General features: G+C 43.0%; 1 protein-coding gene across 4 annotated transcripts in view; it reads right to left on the reverse strand.

The window, feature by feature from the left end:
* MARCO (macrophage receptor with collagenous structure) overlaps positions 1 to 17,791 on the reverse strand; it is a 33,726-nt gene that overhangs the window by 7,604 nt on the left and 8,331 nt on the right. For 3 of the 4 annotated variants that reach the window (XM_080998246.1, XM_080998245.1, XM_080998244.1), the window contains exons 3-14: positions 15,657 to 15,758; positions 12,349 to 12,573; positions 11,419 to 11,463; positions 10,317 to 10,349; positions 9,608 to 9,661; positions 8,804 to 8,848; positions 6,804 to 6,911; positions 3,848 to 3,955; positions 3,005 to 3,040; positions 1,699 to 1,791; positions 1,560 to 1,613; positions 287 to 331 (exon numbers count right to left, since the gene is read on the reverse strand). In XM_080998246.1, coding sequence (XP_080854372.1) covers positions 287 to 331; positions 1,560 to 1,613; positions 1,699 to 1,791; positions 3,005 to 3,040; positions 3,848 to 3,955; positions 6,804 to 6,911; positions 8,804 to 8,848; positions 9,608 to 9,661; positions 10,317 to 10,349; positions 11,419 to 11,463; positions 12,349 to 12,573; positions 15,657 to 15,758 — 948 coding nt within the window. The remainder of the gene's footprint in view (positions 1 to 286; positions 332 to 1,559; positions 1,614 to 1,698; positions 1,792 to 3,004; positions 3,041 to 3,847; positions 3,956 to 6,803; positions 6,912 to 8,803; positions 8,849 to 9,607; positions 9,662 to 10,316; positions 10,350 to 11,418; positions 11,464 to 12,348; positions 12,574 to 15,656; positions 15,759 to 17,791) is intronic. The other variant, XM_080998247.1, reaches the window with a different exon arrangement.

The raw sequence follows: 17,791 nt of genomic DNA on the forward strand, positions 1-17,791 counted from the left end.
ATGTCTTCTAAAAGTCGGATAGTTGTTTATTTCCTTGACATCTGGTGGGAGGGCATTCCACAGGGCGGGCTCCACCACCGAGAAGGCCCTCTGCTTGGTTCCCTGCAACCTCACTTCTTGCAGTGAGGGAACCGCCAGAAGGCCCTCAGCGCTGGACCTCAGTGTCTGGGCTGAACGATGGGGGTGGAGATGCTCCTTCAAGTACACTGGGCCGAAGGTATGGAGTACACAGCTTTGATTCTACGGAGTCGTCACTTTCATTTAAGAACTCCAGCAAATGCCTTACCTGTCATTCCCTGATCTCCCTTCGACCCTTTACTTCCCGGTATGCCTAAAATAATGGGGGCGGAGGGAGGGGGAAAGAATATAAAGTGGCAAATCCAAAGACAATGGGAATTTCAAACTTTTGCTTAATATTCAAAATTCTACTATATGTATGTATTTAGATAAAGTTTTAACTATGCGGATGCAAAAGAGCCCTGCCACCTCCATATAGACAGCTGTGATGCATGGGGAGTTGGGAGGTGGATTGGGAGCTGCTAACCAGAATGGGGCAGGGTGAGAGACAGCAGAGAGGTCAGGGGAACGCTGGGTTACGTAGGTGCCAACTCCCTGGGGTCCTGGGTGCTTGAGCAGCCACAAAATTTCCCCTTGAAAGGACTGAGCACCCACAAATTTTGGTACCAGGGCCAGGCACGCCGCATGGCACCCACAGCCCCAGGCACCCACGGTCGCAGGGCCAAGTTGGGTTAGCAGTGCACACCTGTGGCATACCAACACCACCCATCACACTGCTGCCTTGCCTTACCCCGCCCTCTTCCTGTCCCAGTGAGTGGCAGCAGGGTGCTGGGGCCGTAGAGGAGTGCCCCTCCTCATGCACTGCTGCTGCAGGTAGAAGTAGGAGAAAACCCATCTAAATCTAGAGAGCAGCTGCCAGTCATCATAGGCCAATGTAGCCAACATAGTGCACTCCAGACACTGCTCGATTCAAACTCACAACAGCCCCAGCCAACATGGATCATGGTCAGAGATTACTGGAGCTGTAGTCCACACTGGATACTGGGTTAGATGGACCAGTGGTCTGATTTATTTCTCCAAAAAAAAAAAAAGGACAGGAGATCCATGCTAGGAATGTGTATTGCACCACTCCATGGCTATTTTCCTCAGGGAATTTTCACAGGAGAGACTATGTCCCATTGATTTCTGTAAAGCAGTTTAGAGTCCTGAATTAGCTAGAACTGGGGTGAGGAGAAAGTGGAGCAGAACCTACCAGCAGATCTCTGGGTAATTTTTCTGGAAATGCCAACTATACCTTGATCAGCTTTTGACCAGGCTGTCAGAGGTCAGATAGCTCTGAAGCTAGATTCAGCCTGGGGAATGTTGGAGAACTAAAAGACCGACTTTGAATAAAAACTCTTTTCCATTGGTGATACATCTCTGTAAAACACTTAGATACCACAGCAAAGGATTTGTCCTGGCCTTATGGCATCTCACATCTCTCTGAATGAGATGTGTTTTGCTCACACACTGGGTTTTTCCACTTCCATTTATATTTTTACCTGGATCACCTTTGTAACCCCTTTCCCCCCGATCGCCTTTCACTCCTGGTACTCCTGAAAGAATAAAGGGGAAGGTCAGGTCAGAAACTTCTTGGGAATCAGTATTTCAACAGATTGAGCAACATTCCCATTTGTATACCTGGAAGGGTGCTTGCTTCTCCTTTCTGTCCTTTCTCCCCTTGCGCTCCCTTTGGGCCAGGACTTCCTGGTGGCGCCATGCTGCCTGCAGGACCTTGTAAGTGAACCAAAGAAGCTTGGTCAAAGCCAGAATGACACTGAGAAAGCAATCAAGCACTGAAGTATCTATCATATTTGGTGAACGAGGGAAGGTTTAGAAGGACTGCAGCCTAGTGCTGGCACAGCTCCTGCCTTGCATGCAGAAATAAAGTCCCAGCTTCGATCCCTGGCAACTGGGATTGCCCCTTGCCTGAAACCCAAGAGACCTGCTACCAATCAGTGTTGACAACACTGAGCTAAATAGTCCAATTGGTCTGACTCAGAATAAGGAAGCTTCCTTTGTTCCTCATCCTTTCAAAGGCTCAGGACAAGACATCACTTGACAACAACACAGCACTTGCATTCCACAGATGCCTCTCTCTTAAATATTGCCTTCCAACAAAGGGAAATTGTCTTCTTCAGTCATTTCACACCAGCTTCCTGTTGATTTATCATTTTGCGTTTGTGTGTATAACCACAGACTTTGGCTGCAAATCTATAAAGTAGCATGATAGTTAGAATGGACAAGGCCAGAGAGTCAGAATTCATTTCGATTATTAAGTCACCACCAAACTTATTGACAAACCTGAGGAAAACAAAAGCCTTTTCATGATCGTAGAGGCATCTGTTGATCAACCAATGGCAGCTGATCAGCATTTACTTTTTTGCTGTTGTAGCAAGTGATGCACAAGTTAGTCCTGAACCTCTTGCCCAAAAATCCACTGAAGAAACCAAAACAGCAACTTCCCAGCAGTATTTCACTAGATAAGTCAGTCGTAGTTTGCCTTAAGACCCCAGAATGGAACTGTTTCAATGAATATTTGTCTTTTTAAATAATTCTTAGGAGTTAGTTCCAGGTTGGTGAAATCAGAAGCAGTTTACTAGTAAAATCCTAGGCATGTTTACTCAGAGGTAGGTACCACTGGGTAAGTATTATTAGTGTACAATCCATATCACATTTACTTCAGAGTAAGCCCTACTGAACAGAGTTACACTTCTGGGTAAACATGTATAGGATTACACAGTTAGAGAAATTTATGTTGATTAACTATTCAATCCTAGGCATATCTCCTGAGAAATAAGCTCTGCTGGATTCAGTTGACTTACTCTCATGTAAGTGTGTACAACATTGCAGTCTAAATAGAACCTTAAATGAAGCACAAATGGTAGGAAGTATTTTTGTTAAATTGCATTTAACTTGGTTGTCCAGGAGGTTAATTGCAATATACCTGGTTGTCCAGGAGGTCCTTGGGGACCACGTATACCTGAAATAGAACATAAATGAACATAAGAGAACATAAATGAACACAAAAGAACATAAATTGCTAGTATATGAGATGCTTCTATCTTTATTTTGCAGTTAAGTTACAAATGGCTAACAGAATATAAGGAGGCATGAGAATAGGAACGGGAACAGAGTCTTGGCCTGGGGCATAGGGGGTGTTGTTAGCAGGGGTAATGTTGTTGCTGCTGCTATTGATATTAAATTTTGATCTTATAATTAATGTGGAAATTGTTCGATTTGGTTGTGTACTTTTCATTGTGTTTTATTTATTGTTTATTACTTCTTTTGCTATGTTTGTAATCATGTAAATCTTTTTCTGCTGTAAGCCTCCTTGAACATAGTTTTAACTATAGAAAGGCGGCATACAAAAAAATGATGATGATGATGAACAGACACCTGAACTTTCCATATAAGATGAAATGAGAAAAGCAGCAGCTATTTGTGCATGCCTGCATGTAACTGTGGCAAACAGTATCACTGGGTTCCAAGAAGATTAACAGAAATACACAGAAGGAAGAACTATTCAGTTTGTGTGGTCTTGATAAACCATGGTTTAGCTTCCCCTATTGTGCAAACCAGGCCTTAGAATGCCTGTCTGTCTTTACCCTTAAGAGTGACAAGATCCAGGCATGGTTTTCTCTGGTTATATTCTTCCCTTACGGTTTCTGAAACCAGCACTGACAAGATGAAGATTCAGGGAGTGTTGGGCTAAGTCAGTAAGGCTAGTCTCAAGCCTAAAAACATGGCAGATGTCGTTTAGGTTTGGCACTTTGCTGTGTCCACTCACCTGGCAGGCCTCGTTCTCCCTGCACACCCTTCGCTCCTGTGAGACCAACTGGTCCTCTTGGGCCCAGATCCCCCTTTCCACCAGCTGGTCCTTGGAGTCCTGGAAGACCTACAGACCAAGCTTGTTTCAGGCGTTAGCACATACAATATATTATTTATTAGATTCCTTATCTGCCCTTCACCATAAACTCCCAAGTTAGAACAATGTGTAAGTGTTGCCAAAGGAAACAATAAAACTCTTAATAACCTCTCCCCTAACCACTCCAAACATTGAACAAGCTTTCAATGCATGTTGATTTTATGCGGCTTTTGTTTTAAAGCTCCTGGAAGAGACGGGGTCAATATTTTGTTGCTTGGTGACCGACACAAACCCTGAGGGCTAAACTGTATAGAGCTGCACTAGGCTGCCCAGCCTAACTGATATTCAGCCTGAGAGTACAAGGCGGGCAGTGTCCTTTCCAGGTCCCAGTCAAGCAACCCATGGGCTTCCCCTTTACAAGTATGGCGATAAAGGTTTTCAGGCTGAGCTTAGGCTTTGGAGAGACAATGCTGAGTCTTGAGTCTGTCTGCCAGTATCGTCTCTACTCCTGTTCACTATTTAACTGTTTCAGCTACTTTAAACATTCACGTAACGTTGCTGAACAAACTGACAGCACAGTAATTTTTCCTGGCTTGCAAGTGTCTCTCTCCTCCGGTCCTCATTTCCTGTGTGTGATAGTTGCCTTCTCTTATGGACACACTTTCAGAACAATGAACTTCCACTTTTTAAGACAGGTTCCTCACCCTTATTCATAAGATGGAGCATAAAGCCCTCCTTTAACTGTGTGTTATGTGTGTGTGTGTATTGCTATTTCTCAGACCTTCCAAGTGTCCCTATTTTCTAGCGACGTCCCTGAGTTAGAGAAGCCATCCTGGTTTCTGATTTTATCCCAGAATGTCCCACTTTTCCTTTGGATGTCCCTATTTTCATTGGAGGAATGTTGGAGGGTATGGAGTTATCTGCCTCCTGAGCTGTCTGAAAGCAATCCTGTATAGGGAAGGTTTTTTTAAATGTTTAATGTTTTGTTATTTTTTTTATATGTTGGAAGCTGCCCAGAGTGCGGGGGCAACCTAATAAAATGTGTGGGGTATAAACAGTAAAATTAACATTATGGAATGGGATGCCCCTATTTTCATTGGAGAAATGTTGGAGGGTATGTACTCTGCCTTTCTTCTCTCTCTTGGGTTTCAGGAAGCAAGGAAGCCAGGGCTCCAATGGAAGAAGGAACTTGGTCTGCTATAACTTCTTAAACAGGACAAGAAAAGCTATGCCTGCTGGATTTTCCATTCTACACAACTGCTGAAGATAAAGAGGGTCTTCTAGTGCCAGGGATGCAGAGGGAAGGGGACTGCCTTGAATAATAAATCAACAATAATACTAAATTCCTTTGTATTCCTGTAAAGTACATTACATAAAATGGAAACATTAATTAACAATCATAAATGCCAATTCACTAGAGAGGCTAATGGTTTCATACCTAGCTTTTAGCTGGCGTGCACTTTTAAGAAATGTTACTGTCAAGAAAAGTATACTGAAAATTTGATCCATTTCTCGATCTTCTATGCATTATCTTGGCTCTTTTCTGCATTGGTGATGCTCTGGTTTTTTGGGGGAGGGTTTTGCCTTCTCTTTTTAGCATTCATGCCCCTGTTAAGACTTGCAAATGCCAATTTAATGGAAGTTACACGTTGCATAATTCTTCTGTTTAACTAAGACAAAACTCTGGCTTATACATGATACAAACAACTCAGAAATCGACTTCACAATATCTCCAACTAGCCAAACACACACATGCTTATGCATATAAATTATACCGTATTAGTTTGTACCAGATAAATCCTACTATAAACACCTTTGCATTAATCAGAGACAGAAAGATAATTAAATACTCATTGCCTGTATTGCATACACATATGCCCAAAATGAAATATTAGACTGTACAGAGTTAAATTTGCTTTCTCCCTTTTCCAGTGCCTGCCTGATTCTGTGACGCAGTGTATAAAGAAAATAGAACATTATACATATTGTTGGCCTCCTTCAAAGACATGCATAGAGTTGACTTGTTGGCACAGGGCTGTTTGAGGCCAAGTTAATGATGTTTGCAAGAACATCATTATCAGTTCTGGAAAATGAATCTAGAAGTATATAGCCTTGGCTACCACAAGCAACCCAATACCTCGTTATGTCTATAAAAACAGCTAGTCTGGCCCAATGGCTGGTTGCCTCCCCAGATCAACTCCATCATCCAAACCGGCATGATGGGAAACTGTGGGTGTATGTCTGACCTACCATGCTAACCACCCCCTACTGTTCATTGTTCAGCAGGTACCACATACCAGGCCACAAGAGCACCAAACCAAGCAGCCTACACAAGCTGGTCAACAATAGGTGGTTAGTGAAGTGCCCTGCTCCCAACATGCATGAGGGTGCTGACCTTCCTCTAAGTCACTTACCTGGTCAGCAGCTGGTCCACATTGCTAGCTATCATTTCAAAGGGGAAAAGGTAACTCCACTGCCTGTTTAGTTTCTGAGATATACAGGACAGTCTACAGGCAGAAGTTCAGAAAAACACAATTCTGTTCCTGCCTCCCAGTATCTTAGGGAAGTCAGTATAATGATTAATAATATGGGCAACAGTGATAATCTTCATACTATTCCACACCATTGCATGTGGTGACCAACTGATACAAGCTGGATCAACTCAAGCAAGCAGGAGAACAGTCCTATCTAGAAATGGGTGAATCTGTCCATTTGTTTCCTCAGTTTCTCCAGTCTGAAGTTCAAGTCTCCACATTTCCATATCAGTTTGCAATTATTCTTATTTTTAAGTCCTCATGAAAATCACCAGCATTTTAGTGCAAATTTCTCCAAATATTAAATATCATAAAGATTATGAACACTCTTGGCAAAGTCTTACCTTGAGGTCCCCTGTCTCCCACTTCCCCTTTTGTTCCTCGTTCACCTTTTGGACCAGCCGGCCCAAGATTTCCTTCAGATCCCTTTTCACCATCAAGTCCATTTAAACCTGTATTTTTTTAAAACACACACGAACAAAATTGTGATTTATTTATTTGTTTGTTTTAAAGCAACACAGTTGCTACACTAGTGATTCCACTGCCTTCTTTCAGAAGTATGGTGGTACTTTGGTTCTCGAATGGCTTAGTTGACGAACAAATCAGCTCCCGAATACTGCAAACCATGAAGTAACTGTTCCGGTTTGCAAACTTTTTTGGGAAGCCAAATGTCCGATGTGGCTTCCGCTTAAGTGCAAGGAAGCTCCTGCAGCCAATCGGAAGCTGCACCTTGGTTTTCAAATGGTTTCGGGAGTCGAACGGACTCCTGGAATGAATTAAGTTTGAGAACCAAGGTTCCACTGTAATTTGATGTAAGTGGTTTCAGGTCTTAAAACAATTCTGCCTGTGCACATTGCAGAATGTTTACAATGGTCACAGGATGCCTTGCCATCAGAAATGTACATGTTAATTCTTCCCAGGATGCATGAAAGCTGCAATTTGAGGAAACTGGCTTACTTGTGATGGCATCTTATGACATACTGATTGTCAGAAGCCAGACCTTTTATTGGGTCCTCACACAGCCATTGAGTCTTCTAAGTCATCTGAAATTTGTACTGTTAGTTTCCAGTCATTGCTTTTTCCTAGTTTAAGCAGCTGTGAGTTTTGTCCTATCACCTTGGTTGAGTTCTCTGAATCCTCGCTCAAAGCAGGACTGCCAGCTGGGTGGTTGTAAATATGCCTTACTGGTTTCTAGCTTGGCCTTAATTCTTGAAAAACTGACACTCTCAACTTGACATGCATTTGGATAAACGTGCACATGGAAGGTAGATCTAGGAATGGCTGTTAGCTCTGGAAGCTAGAGGGGACTTATATGTTCAGAGACAGTCGTAGCTACCTCTGATTACCAAAGGTGAGGACAAAGCACAGGGGATATCTATCATTTCCATGCCAAATCTGTGAATTTCATAGGGACATCTGGCTTGTTACAGCTGAAAACAGAATGCTGGACTAGGTGGACCTCTGGGCCGATCCAGCAAAGTTCTTATGTGCATATACAAAATTGGAGGGGAGGGGTCTATTTTAAGAAAAAACAATAAGAATGGCACATTCTACCAGTGGTGGAGCAAGCTGATCGGGCTCCTGGGACAGTGTGCAGGGTGGGGCCAACTGTCCGTGGGGGTGGGGCAAGCAGGGGCAGGATGCTCCGTGGGGCCTCTGAGGAATCTGCCTGCCTCCTCCCCTTCAGCAGCCCTACAGCTGAGGAGGAGACGGTGGGTGGACCGTTTGGGCAGTGGGGAGCTTGCAGTCACGCAAGCCACCGTGTCACTTCCAGGAGAGACGCATGGCTTGGGCACGCTGCAGGCCCCTTGGTGAGTGCCACCTGGCATTTTGTCACCCCCCTCAGCGGTGACACTCAGGGTGGCCCGCCCCCACTGCCCCCCTTTCTCCGCCCCTGCATTTTACAACTCGATAGATTGCTGTAAATCAGCCTCCCCCCAGTCTGGTGCCCTCCAGATGTTTTGGACTACAAATCCCACCAGCCTAGTCAGCATAGCCAAATGGTCAGGAATGCAGGGAATGATAGTGAAAAACATCTGGAGGTCACCAAGTTTGGGAAGGCTGGTGTAAATCAATATCAGGGATAGATGCTGTTGACCTACAACTTCCATCATCCCAGATCATTGGTGATACTGGCTGGGACTGATGAAAGTTGTAGTCTGGCAAAACCTGGAGGGCACCACATTGGCTACCCTGATCTGGATTATTGCCATAATGCTGGTTCAGTTACTCTGGTAGTGCCAGTGGTGTAATGTAAAGAAGATTTCTCAGTGTGCATCAGAATGCTGCTGACATTACACCTAATATGCCTTCATCCATTGCAAGCCAGTGGAAGGGGCCTTACCTTGCAGTCCTTGCTCTCCTTTTGAGCCCTTTGGCCCCATGGTTCCTGAAATAAAAATACAGAGAAATAATAATAAAGTGGAGAAGAAGGGAAATTATCAACTGCCTTTTTTGATATGGTGTCCAGTTTTGACTTAACTGACCTATGGCGACTTAAGCATCCATTAGATTGCCAATTTAATTTTTTCAAATGCAAACAATTCTTAAAGCACTTGTTTCTGTGTTGGTAAATGCCGAATTTAGTTACTCTCATATCAGTTGCTTTTGTGGTTTTAAAATTTTATGATTGTAATTATACATTCTTTTATTAGGTTCGTAAAAATTAACAAGTATGGTAAAAAGGGTAGACATTCAACCAAAGACATTATCCGATCACAATGCCATCTTGATAACAGTATTAACAGGTGAGAAATGTTCTTTGTTTAGGTGGAGGTTAAATTATATGGTATTGCAAATGAAAAAAAACTATGAGTTGAATATATGGAAAATAACTGTATACAGCTGAAAATGCTGGCAGCACTAAAATCAGTTCAGCAGAGTAAATAATTTTTGATGGATGTAAAAGTGGAAAACTGATTTGAATGATTATAGTAAAATATGCAGGAAAGTATGATACGTAAAATGAACCATGAAAAAAGAAGAATGGAAGTCATTGGATATTTTAAAGTTTGTAAAATGTTTATTTTGAAATGTAAAATTGAAAACTTAATAAAAATTATTATAAATAATAGTAAGCTTGAAAAGCAAATGAGGTGGAATTTCACCTGCTTTTCAACATTTGTTTCTACAGCTCTTCTTTCATTACCTGTGTCGCCCTTCTCTCCCTGGGTACCTGGAGGTCCTCTCATTCCTGGAGATCCTAAAATATAAATACATTGAGGTTGCAGTCCTCTTTACATCTACCTCGAAGTGAGTCCCATTGACTACAGTAGCATTTACTTACCAAAAAAACTTATATAGAAAATGGAATATGAAGACCCTTTCCAAATATCACTAAGGGCATGTCACTATATAAACACACACCTAGAACTCTGAAGAGAGAAACATGGATGGGAGAAATGAGGATTGCAGTAGAACAGTGGAGGAGTTAGCAAAGTATCAATATTCCCTGACTCTTTTCTCCAATTCAGTCCAATTTTCTCCTCCCCTTCTTTAAAAGAAGGGCTCCTATTTTGAGTTTAAAATCTCTATCCAGAATGAGGTGTGGCCATGCACTTCCCATCGCTTTCCCTCCTAAACTCAAAGGAACTGCCCCCTCTACTCTCCTTGGATTCTGCTGGAGCATTTAGGAAGTACGGTTGATTCATTTTAAAACGTATGTCCTCCTTACAGGCTTGCAAAGGCGCTACATCTCCATTATAGGGGCACAGAAGAGCTGCTCATCCCTTTTGACAATTCCTGCCATAGACTCAGTGTAAAAACTATCTGAAGTGCCTCCATTCAATTGTGGGTTCAAGGGAATTGCCCAAATGTTTACAGGTATTATAGTGACAGAAGTGGGGAAACAACATTACCAATTTCTCCTTTTGGTCCAGGCAATCCTGAGCCTGAAAACAACAACAGCGTGTCAAAAATGTTAAATATTGATCCCCATCCCCCTCCACTCCTTGAAGATTTGAGATTTCATGTTCTTTGCTTGTCCTTTGGTCCTGGCTCTCTTTGGCTTCCTCTTAAGCTGATGCCTCCTTTCTCACCTTTACTTCCTGAAAGATGTCCAGAATATGTGTGTGTTGCAACTCGAATACACTGTACTTATTGCAAATGGCTGAAGCTCCTACCTTACCTTTCCTCACTTAAAGTCACATATTAGCCACATAATTTTATGGGGTTCACATTGAACCCTGTTTGCCTGCCTTCCTGCCTGCCTGCCTGTTATTTCATTTTATTGAAGATGTAAATTTTCACTCATTAAGCTGTGACATCAAATATATCTCTGCATCTTTCAGTGGTCCCATTCAGGCACCACAATCTTAACACAAGATTGTACAGTACAAAAAATGAGCCATGTGCTCATTCCTAGCCTGGTTTGGATTTCATAATCTGGTTTGGAAGTTGTCCTTAAACCACAGTTTCCTGGTTTGGATGTCATGTGAAACTGTGTTGTGCATATGAACTTGCAATCCTATCGGGCCCTTGTTTCTGTGTTGGTGAATGCCGAATTTAGTTACAGTGGTACCTTGGGATAAGTACTTAATTCATTCTAGAGGTCCGTTCTTAACCTGAAACTGTTCTTAACCTGAAGCACCACTTTAGCTAATGGGGCCTCCAGCTGCCGCCGTACCGCCGGAGCACGATTTCTGTTCTCATCCTGAAGCAAAGTTCTTAACCCGAGGTAATATTTCTGGGTTAGCAGAGTCTGTAACCTGAAGTGTATGTAACCCGAGGTACCACTGTACTCTCATATCAGTTGCTTTTGTGGTTTGTAAATTTTATGATTGTAATTGTACGTTCTGTTTATGCTATTTGTCATATATTTGTCTGAGAGTAAATAATAAAATATGAAAATAAAATAAATGACAGCAATCAAATAGGGCTGTTGGGTCCTCTGCAGCTGCTTCATAGGACTTGGGCAAGATCTGTAGATGCAGAGATTCAAAATGATGCGTTTCCACCCACCTGGAGGTCCCGGAGGCCCTTGAAGTGCACGGCTTTCCAGTTGTTCTGAAACAGATATTGATAGCTACTAGAAATTTCCTACCAATGGTGGAAGACGTCTACTGTTAAAATGAAAGCTTTAATCTCGTGAGGTGACCACTGTTTCTTCAAAAAGAACAAACTCTAGGCAGAATTCCACCAGCTCATTGGTTTCAGTGAAAACTGTAGCAAAAGAGGACAATTGTTTTAATGGGGAGTCCAAAAAACGTTTTCCCCTCCCCCAAATTTACTCTGATCCTCCATGCTTGTCCTCAGGATGCTGTACAGGCTTAGAGTAGGTGAGCTGGACTTTCTCATGAAACTGCTTAACCCTGAACAGTACCAGGCTGACAAGCTCAGCTTTAGAAACAGGACTGGGCTCCTGGCAATGGGATGGGCTGCACCAGAGCACTGCTCTTTCTTTGTTTCAGCATACATACCTTCACTGTGAAGCCAGAGAGCCGTGCAGTGCAAAGGTACCATTTGCAGCAAGCTTCAGCCTTATTGAATGAGCCGTTAATGCATTTCTCTTCACTACAAATTGTCTTAGAGAGACTGGCTCCTTTCTCTGAGAGGCTCAAACACCGATTATAGATTGCTTTAATGACTTATTCAATAAGACGGAAGGCCTAATTGCCAGCCAGGGCAGTAGCTCCTGTAATGGACTCAATAACCACTGGTGATTAGTTTTATTGGCTTTACCTTCCCGTTGTGTGTGTATATACTGTTTCCTCACATCTTGATTCCTCCCCTCTTTCCCTTCCCTTGCTTTTTTGTTAAAAAAAACACACCCTGTCTTTTGTGTAGTTCATGTGAAACATGTAAGATTGGATGGGAAGGTTACCGAAATGCCTATTCACACATTAACTGCCCCCCAAAATGATGTCCAGCCAAGGAGAAGCAAGAAAATACCTGTAAAATTGGTCATTCTCCATTGTAGATGTTGGTTGCTCAGTTTGATTATGTGAATTTCTTCCTTTAGATTTCTGATCCAATTGTCTCCTTGTCTTTGTGAGCTTGCCTCCATTTGCTCAATATCATTGGCAAGCATGCTGTCATTGACAAAATAGCTTGCCAGTTTTTCTGCTAAAGGTAAGTTGACTTTGTTCTTTTCCAAGTCTTTGTTCATCTCATAGACTGAAAGTGGAGGAGAAGAAATCATGACATAGGTAAAGTACAATGTTGTGTCATATGTACTGAGCTTGGATCCTAGAACAATAGGCAAGTAGGATCCTAGAAGGCAGCATCCTGATTAGTCTGCAGGAGCCGCCCAATCCGGCTCCAGGAGGAAGTGAATCATGTGCATCGCCTCTTTCTTAACAGCTGCCAATCAAATGTTAACCTTCTACACTCATTTTGTTATTTTCCCAATATGGTAATGCAATACTAAGACTGCAACCCTATCGCCAAGGAACATACTGCTAAGCAGACATGTATAGGATTGCATTTTAAAGTGAAGAACTTCCCCCTTTATCCAAATCTAAGAGTCACAAGGTCTTCTCAAGAGCCAGGTTTTAGTGCAGCAAATGTGCAATGGGAAAGGGCCATAACTCAGAGGCAGAACCCCTGTCCGGTATGCAGAATGTCCCAGGCTCAACCCCACCATCTCCTGGTAGGGTTGGGAATGTTCCCTGTCTTAAACCCTGGAGACCAGTTGCGCATCAGGGTAGACAATACTGAGCACGAATGTTCTGACTCGTTATAAGTCAGGGTCCTATGTGCCTAGATGTATTTTCTAGAGATTGCAAGGATACCACATTTTGTGAGCCTCGGTGTCACACTGTTTTGTACCTGGGAAAATGTGGTTCCACCCCACTCTCCAGCAGCACATCTATTATTGTTACCACTGCCATGTAAAATATGGTTGTGCAACTGTTTGCCTATTGCTTATAGTGTGAACGATGGCGGATGGCACAAATTCCCCCACTTCTTGTGTCCACACAGTAGTAGGGCTAGCACACCACAACAAGGCCATTTCCCCCTCCTTAATCCATTTGCTATTGACTGGCTATGACTTCATTAACTTAGGAAGGGGCGATCATGCAAAAGCTGTAATGTAGTTGGGGGCAGGCATTCTCTGATTGTTCAGACCTATAAAATAACCAGATAGTGGCAGCCCAAAGCCACTTGTTCCACAGCTGGGGCCAAGTGAACACATGCACACCCCATCCCTTGAGGAACAGAGCATCCAGTGATGGATTCCATCTGTGCTCTATCCAGAACCATGGACAGAACTTCCATAGCACCCCATGCGCAATGCTTTCGGACCGTGAATCACCTCACACACTCTGGCCCACTGCAGTGGCAAAGGTAACGTTTGAAGGTCAACAATCTTGTGGTCAGATTTGGCAATTTGGTTGTCTCTCTCTCTCACACACACCAGCATTTTCGGCCCCCTCAAGTACCAGATGCTGGCATGGTAGAAAACCACACTGTCATTCCCAACACGCACATGATAGATTTGTTCCACACATTTACCCACAGCAATATTGGAGCAGCCACATTGCTGTTGCAAGTGACGGATACTCCAGGCCTCAGCCGTGAGGCATTAAGTGGTAAGGAATCAAATGAAGCACATGCAGGTGGGGCTGGCTCTTGTTTGTGTGGCTTTATGGACATTTACAATGTCCCTGAGGTAAGCAGCCTTCAACCTTTTGAGTCCCATGACCCAACTTTAACCTCAACCCACAGTATGAGGTCCTCTTTGACTATTTTACCATATATGGCAAGACAGGCATGTTCTGTTCATCATCATTTTTACTCCTTGCTCCTTTCTCCCTCTTCCCTGTGTTCTTTTCTCTCTCACCCTCTTTCTATTTCAAAAAAGTCAACCAAAAAGAAAGAAAAATTGGTGATATCACTACCATGACACACTTTGTATCCAGCTATGATATAGGATCTGGTCACAGAAGCCACCAGTTCAAGACCAGTGCCTAATGCCATTTGGATGAATAGGCTTGTACAATATTGTAATTCCTAATTACCCCAGCAGTATATTCTGAACAGCTTTGCATTAGAACGAAGAAGTCACTAGCAACCTGTAGGATAAGAAGCACTTGAAAGCACTTCTACCCAAGCTGTCACCAGGGTCCTTAAGATGACAAATTTGTCTAACATGTGGCTGGATGGGAGAACATCTGAGGAAATAGTTTGGGAGGCAAAAAGTCTGAGGGTTATTTACTCGCATGTACGGAATTTGGCCTCTGTGAATTGAGCAGCCTTTGTGTTTGTTTTTCACAAACACGTTACATGCTTGGGACTTTTAGAGTTGTAATATAGGGTAACAAGAGTTTGAGGGTGGAAGGGAACCCATAACTGCTAGAGTTAGTGAATGTTAGAAATTAATTAAGGGGTAAGAATTAGTTGGTTTATGAAGTATTGAAGGGAAGATGCAGGCCAGTGGAAAAATACAAGGTAAGCTCCCTTTCCAGGCCAGGGCCTCATCTGGGATGGAAGCCATTAAGCATGACAAAAGGTGTTGATGGGTCTTTGCCAACCGATCACATAGGATACAGGGAAATCATCACCTTTTAAAACTAGGCTTGGAACAGCAGGGAAAGGGGGATGAGTTGCTTGGCAAGGGGTTTTCTGGGAAGGAGAAGCAGGAGGTGGGGACAACTCTATGTTGGGGAGGGAGCTGAAAGGCAGACGCCATAGGGGCTGGCTGGAGACAAGCTGGGGCAGAGGCACAGAGATGGTGCTTAGACAGCCTCTGGATGCAATGCCCAGCTGCTGTGAAGGACAAGCCCTTCTTGGGATGTGAATGCTGTTAACTCTGCACTCCCTCCACCTGTACCCTGGTTGTAAATACGTGTTAATAAACCGTATGTCTTAAAGACATGACAGTCTCCACTGTGTTTTGATTCCCATTGGAAACATGACCCTGGGTGAGTGCCTGGAACCCCCTGGAATCTTGCTGCCACGGCAGAGATTGGGGGTGGCGTGCAACCCTTGTAACAACTCTTTTGTGTGTGTGTTTGTGTTTTATACTGCCATTCTTTCTGAGTTTTTAAAGGTTTGACTAAAACTCTTTTTAAAAATGAGAACACACATTTTAGGTCTTCAGCAAATGATGCAGCTTTCATCCCCATCTAACCTCTTGTCCTGGTGGTTGTTTCCTTTCTGGAAACAAATTTACTTATTGGATATTTAAAATATAACCAGTGCACAATCTTTTATCTTTAGATTCAGGACAGGAAATAGCATTTAAAATCAATTACCTTTATAGGCCAACAGTCCGAAGCCTGCATTGAGCAGAATCAGGTATATTGTAACCAGAGCCGAAATGTACCTTTTGCAAGTCTTTTTCTGGCCTTTGGTTTCTAAAGTTTTGGAGAGGAAAGAACACACTAAGAATTGATATTCCATCCTTTTGGCTTGCAAACGAGTGACCAATGTGCTGTGTTACTGTTTAAGGCTGCAGCCCTATGCACAAGTACTGAGAGTTAAAATCAATGACTTGCTTCTGACTAAATAGGGATCCTATCAAGCTGCATGGCTGAAGCTGACAGTGAATTCATGCAGAAGCAGGCTGTGATATAGTACTTTTTAATAACTTTGTTCAACTTGGTTGTATTTCCAGACAGACTTTCCATTTGCTGGGTTCTCGGAATGGCAAATAGGGCTGTGCAGAGTGAAAAGCATGTTTCACTGAATGTTTAGCTAATGTTTACACCAAAACAAAAAAACCATTGTGTGAACTCAAGTCCTTCGCCTCTTTCCCTTTGCTGGTCACAGAAATACAACAAAGGCAACTAAAAGCTTGTTTTATGGAAGCATCCATCTTCATATAGCCTTCATTGTATATTCTGAAATGCAAGACAAATTAATTCTTCCTTTAAAGCACAGTGAAACATCTGCTTGGAGGCAGGCATACCCCAGTATAAAATATATACACAGCTTGTGTCAGTTGGCATGCTGTGGAATCACATTTAACTTGACACTTTTTTTAGTGAAATATTCAGAAATAGCATAAGTGTGATTTGTGTGTGTTATGCTGTAGGGAAGGGCGGATTAAAATACGTGTATGCTATTCTTAACTAATGTGAAGCACATAGACATTAATAAAGTGAGTAGTGGTCCCTAGGAATCCTCTAACCTCACTTACCTGGAAGTAAGGGCTACTGAATTCAATAGGGCTTATTGAGTATACGGATACAGTTTTGATATGGATCCAAGATGGCCACCGTGTAAGTTTCCTCCTTCCAGTTCTCTCCGACCTCTTCTCCTGACTTGGATTTTACAACCGCTGGAGTAAGCTATTTACTTTAGTTTTGCCTTTTGCTAGACAAGTAATTGCTGGACTCTCCACTGGTGTGATGCCAGATTTTAATTAAGTTTGACGAAGGAGGATTGCTTTGGATTGATCTGGGTGGTGCCAAACTTGTGTGCTTCATAGAACAACGATCCTTCAGACCTGTACCGCCGGCACGAAGAGAAACTCCCCTGTTTAAGGTTTCTTATTGCTAAATGATTTTCTCTTCTGGGGGACACTCGGACAATTGACTGAGAATTGTAAGTAAGCAACGAACTTTACCTTATTTTTTCTTCGCTCACCACTCCCCTGCCTCCTGCAATACTCTCTAAGGTGCATTAAGATAATTCCAATTATTGCGGATATTTCTCCTAATCTCCACTATGGGCCATGGCAAGCGGCCAAGGGACCTGGATGAGGCAATGCCTCCCCCGAGGCCCAAACAGTCTAAGATTGATTCTTTCTTTCTTAACTGTAGCAGAAATAACGAGGAAGACAGCTACACGGTTGAAACTCACAATCGTTTTAATCCTTTAATTGACCTCGCACCCGATATAGAAGTGGAGGGGGTGAACTCGAAGGCAACGAATAATGCTAATGATAATGACAAAGAAGTGAGAGTCACCTCGAAGGGGGAGTCCGAGTTGGCCCTGGGCGATGGTTTGGGATTCGAGCATTTCCAATTAATAACCAGGACCCTGCGCTGCATCTTTAAGAGCATAAATGGGATCTCCATGCAGGTGAATAATCTCCACCAAAAGCTTGAGGCCCATTTGCTGGAGCTGCAGCACAACCTCACTCTGCCTCCGAGGGATTTAAAGGGACAGTGGTGTACCTCCCCTGTTAGACATGAAAGTGGTACTGGTGTTCACCTCCTAAAATCTCAACTGGACTTTCAATCTCTGATCTTACAACCAAACAAAATATGTCTAACTATACGCAGCAGTGACCCCAGGTCCCCAAGGTGGAATAATCCGAGAGAGGTCAAAGATCATCTAAGGCAACTCCTTCAGATTTGGCCTCCGCTAATAGATCTCAGTACAGTGAAACTTTTATACTACCACCATCGGTTCCAAAAAGTACTGCTCTCCTTCCAGTCAC

This window comes from Podarcis pityusensis, assembly GCF_964106645.2.
Source record: "Podarcis pityusensis genome assembly, chromosome: 1".
NCBI lineage: Eukaryota > Metazoa > Chordata > Lepidosauria > Squamata > Lacertidae > Podarcis > Podarcis pityusensis.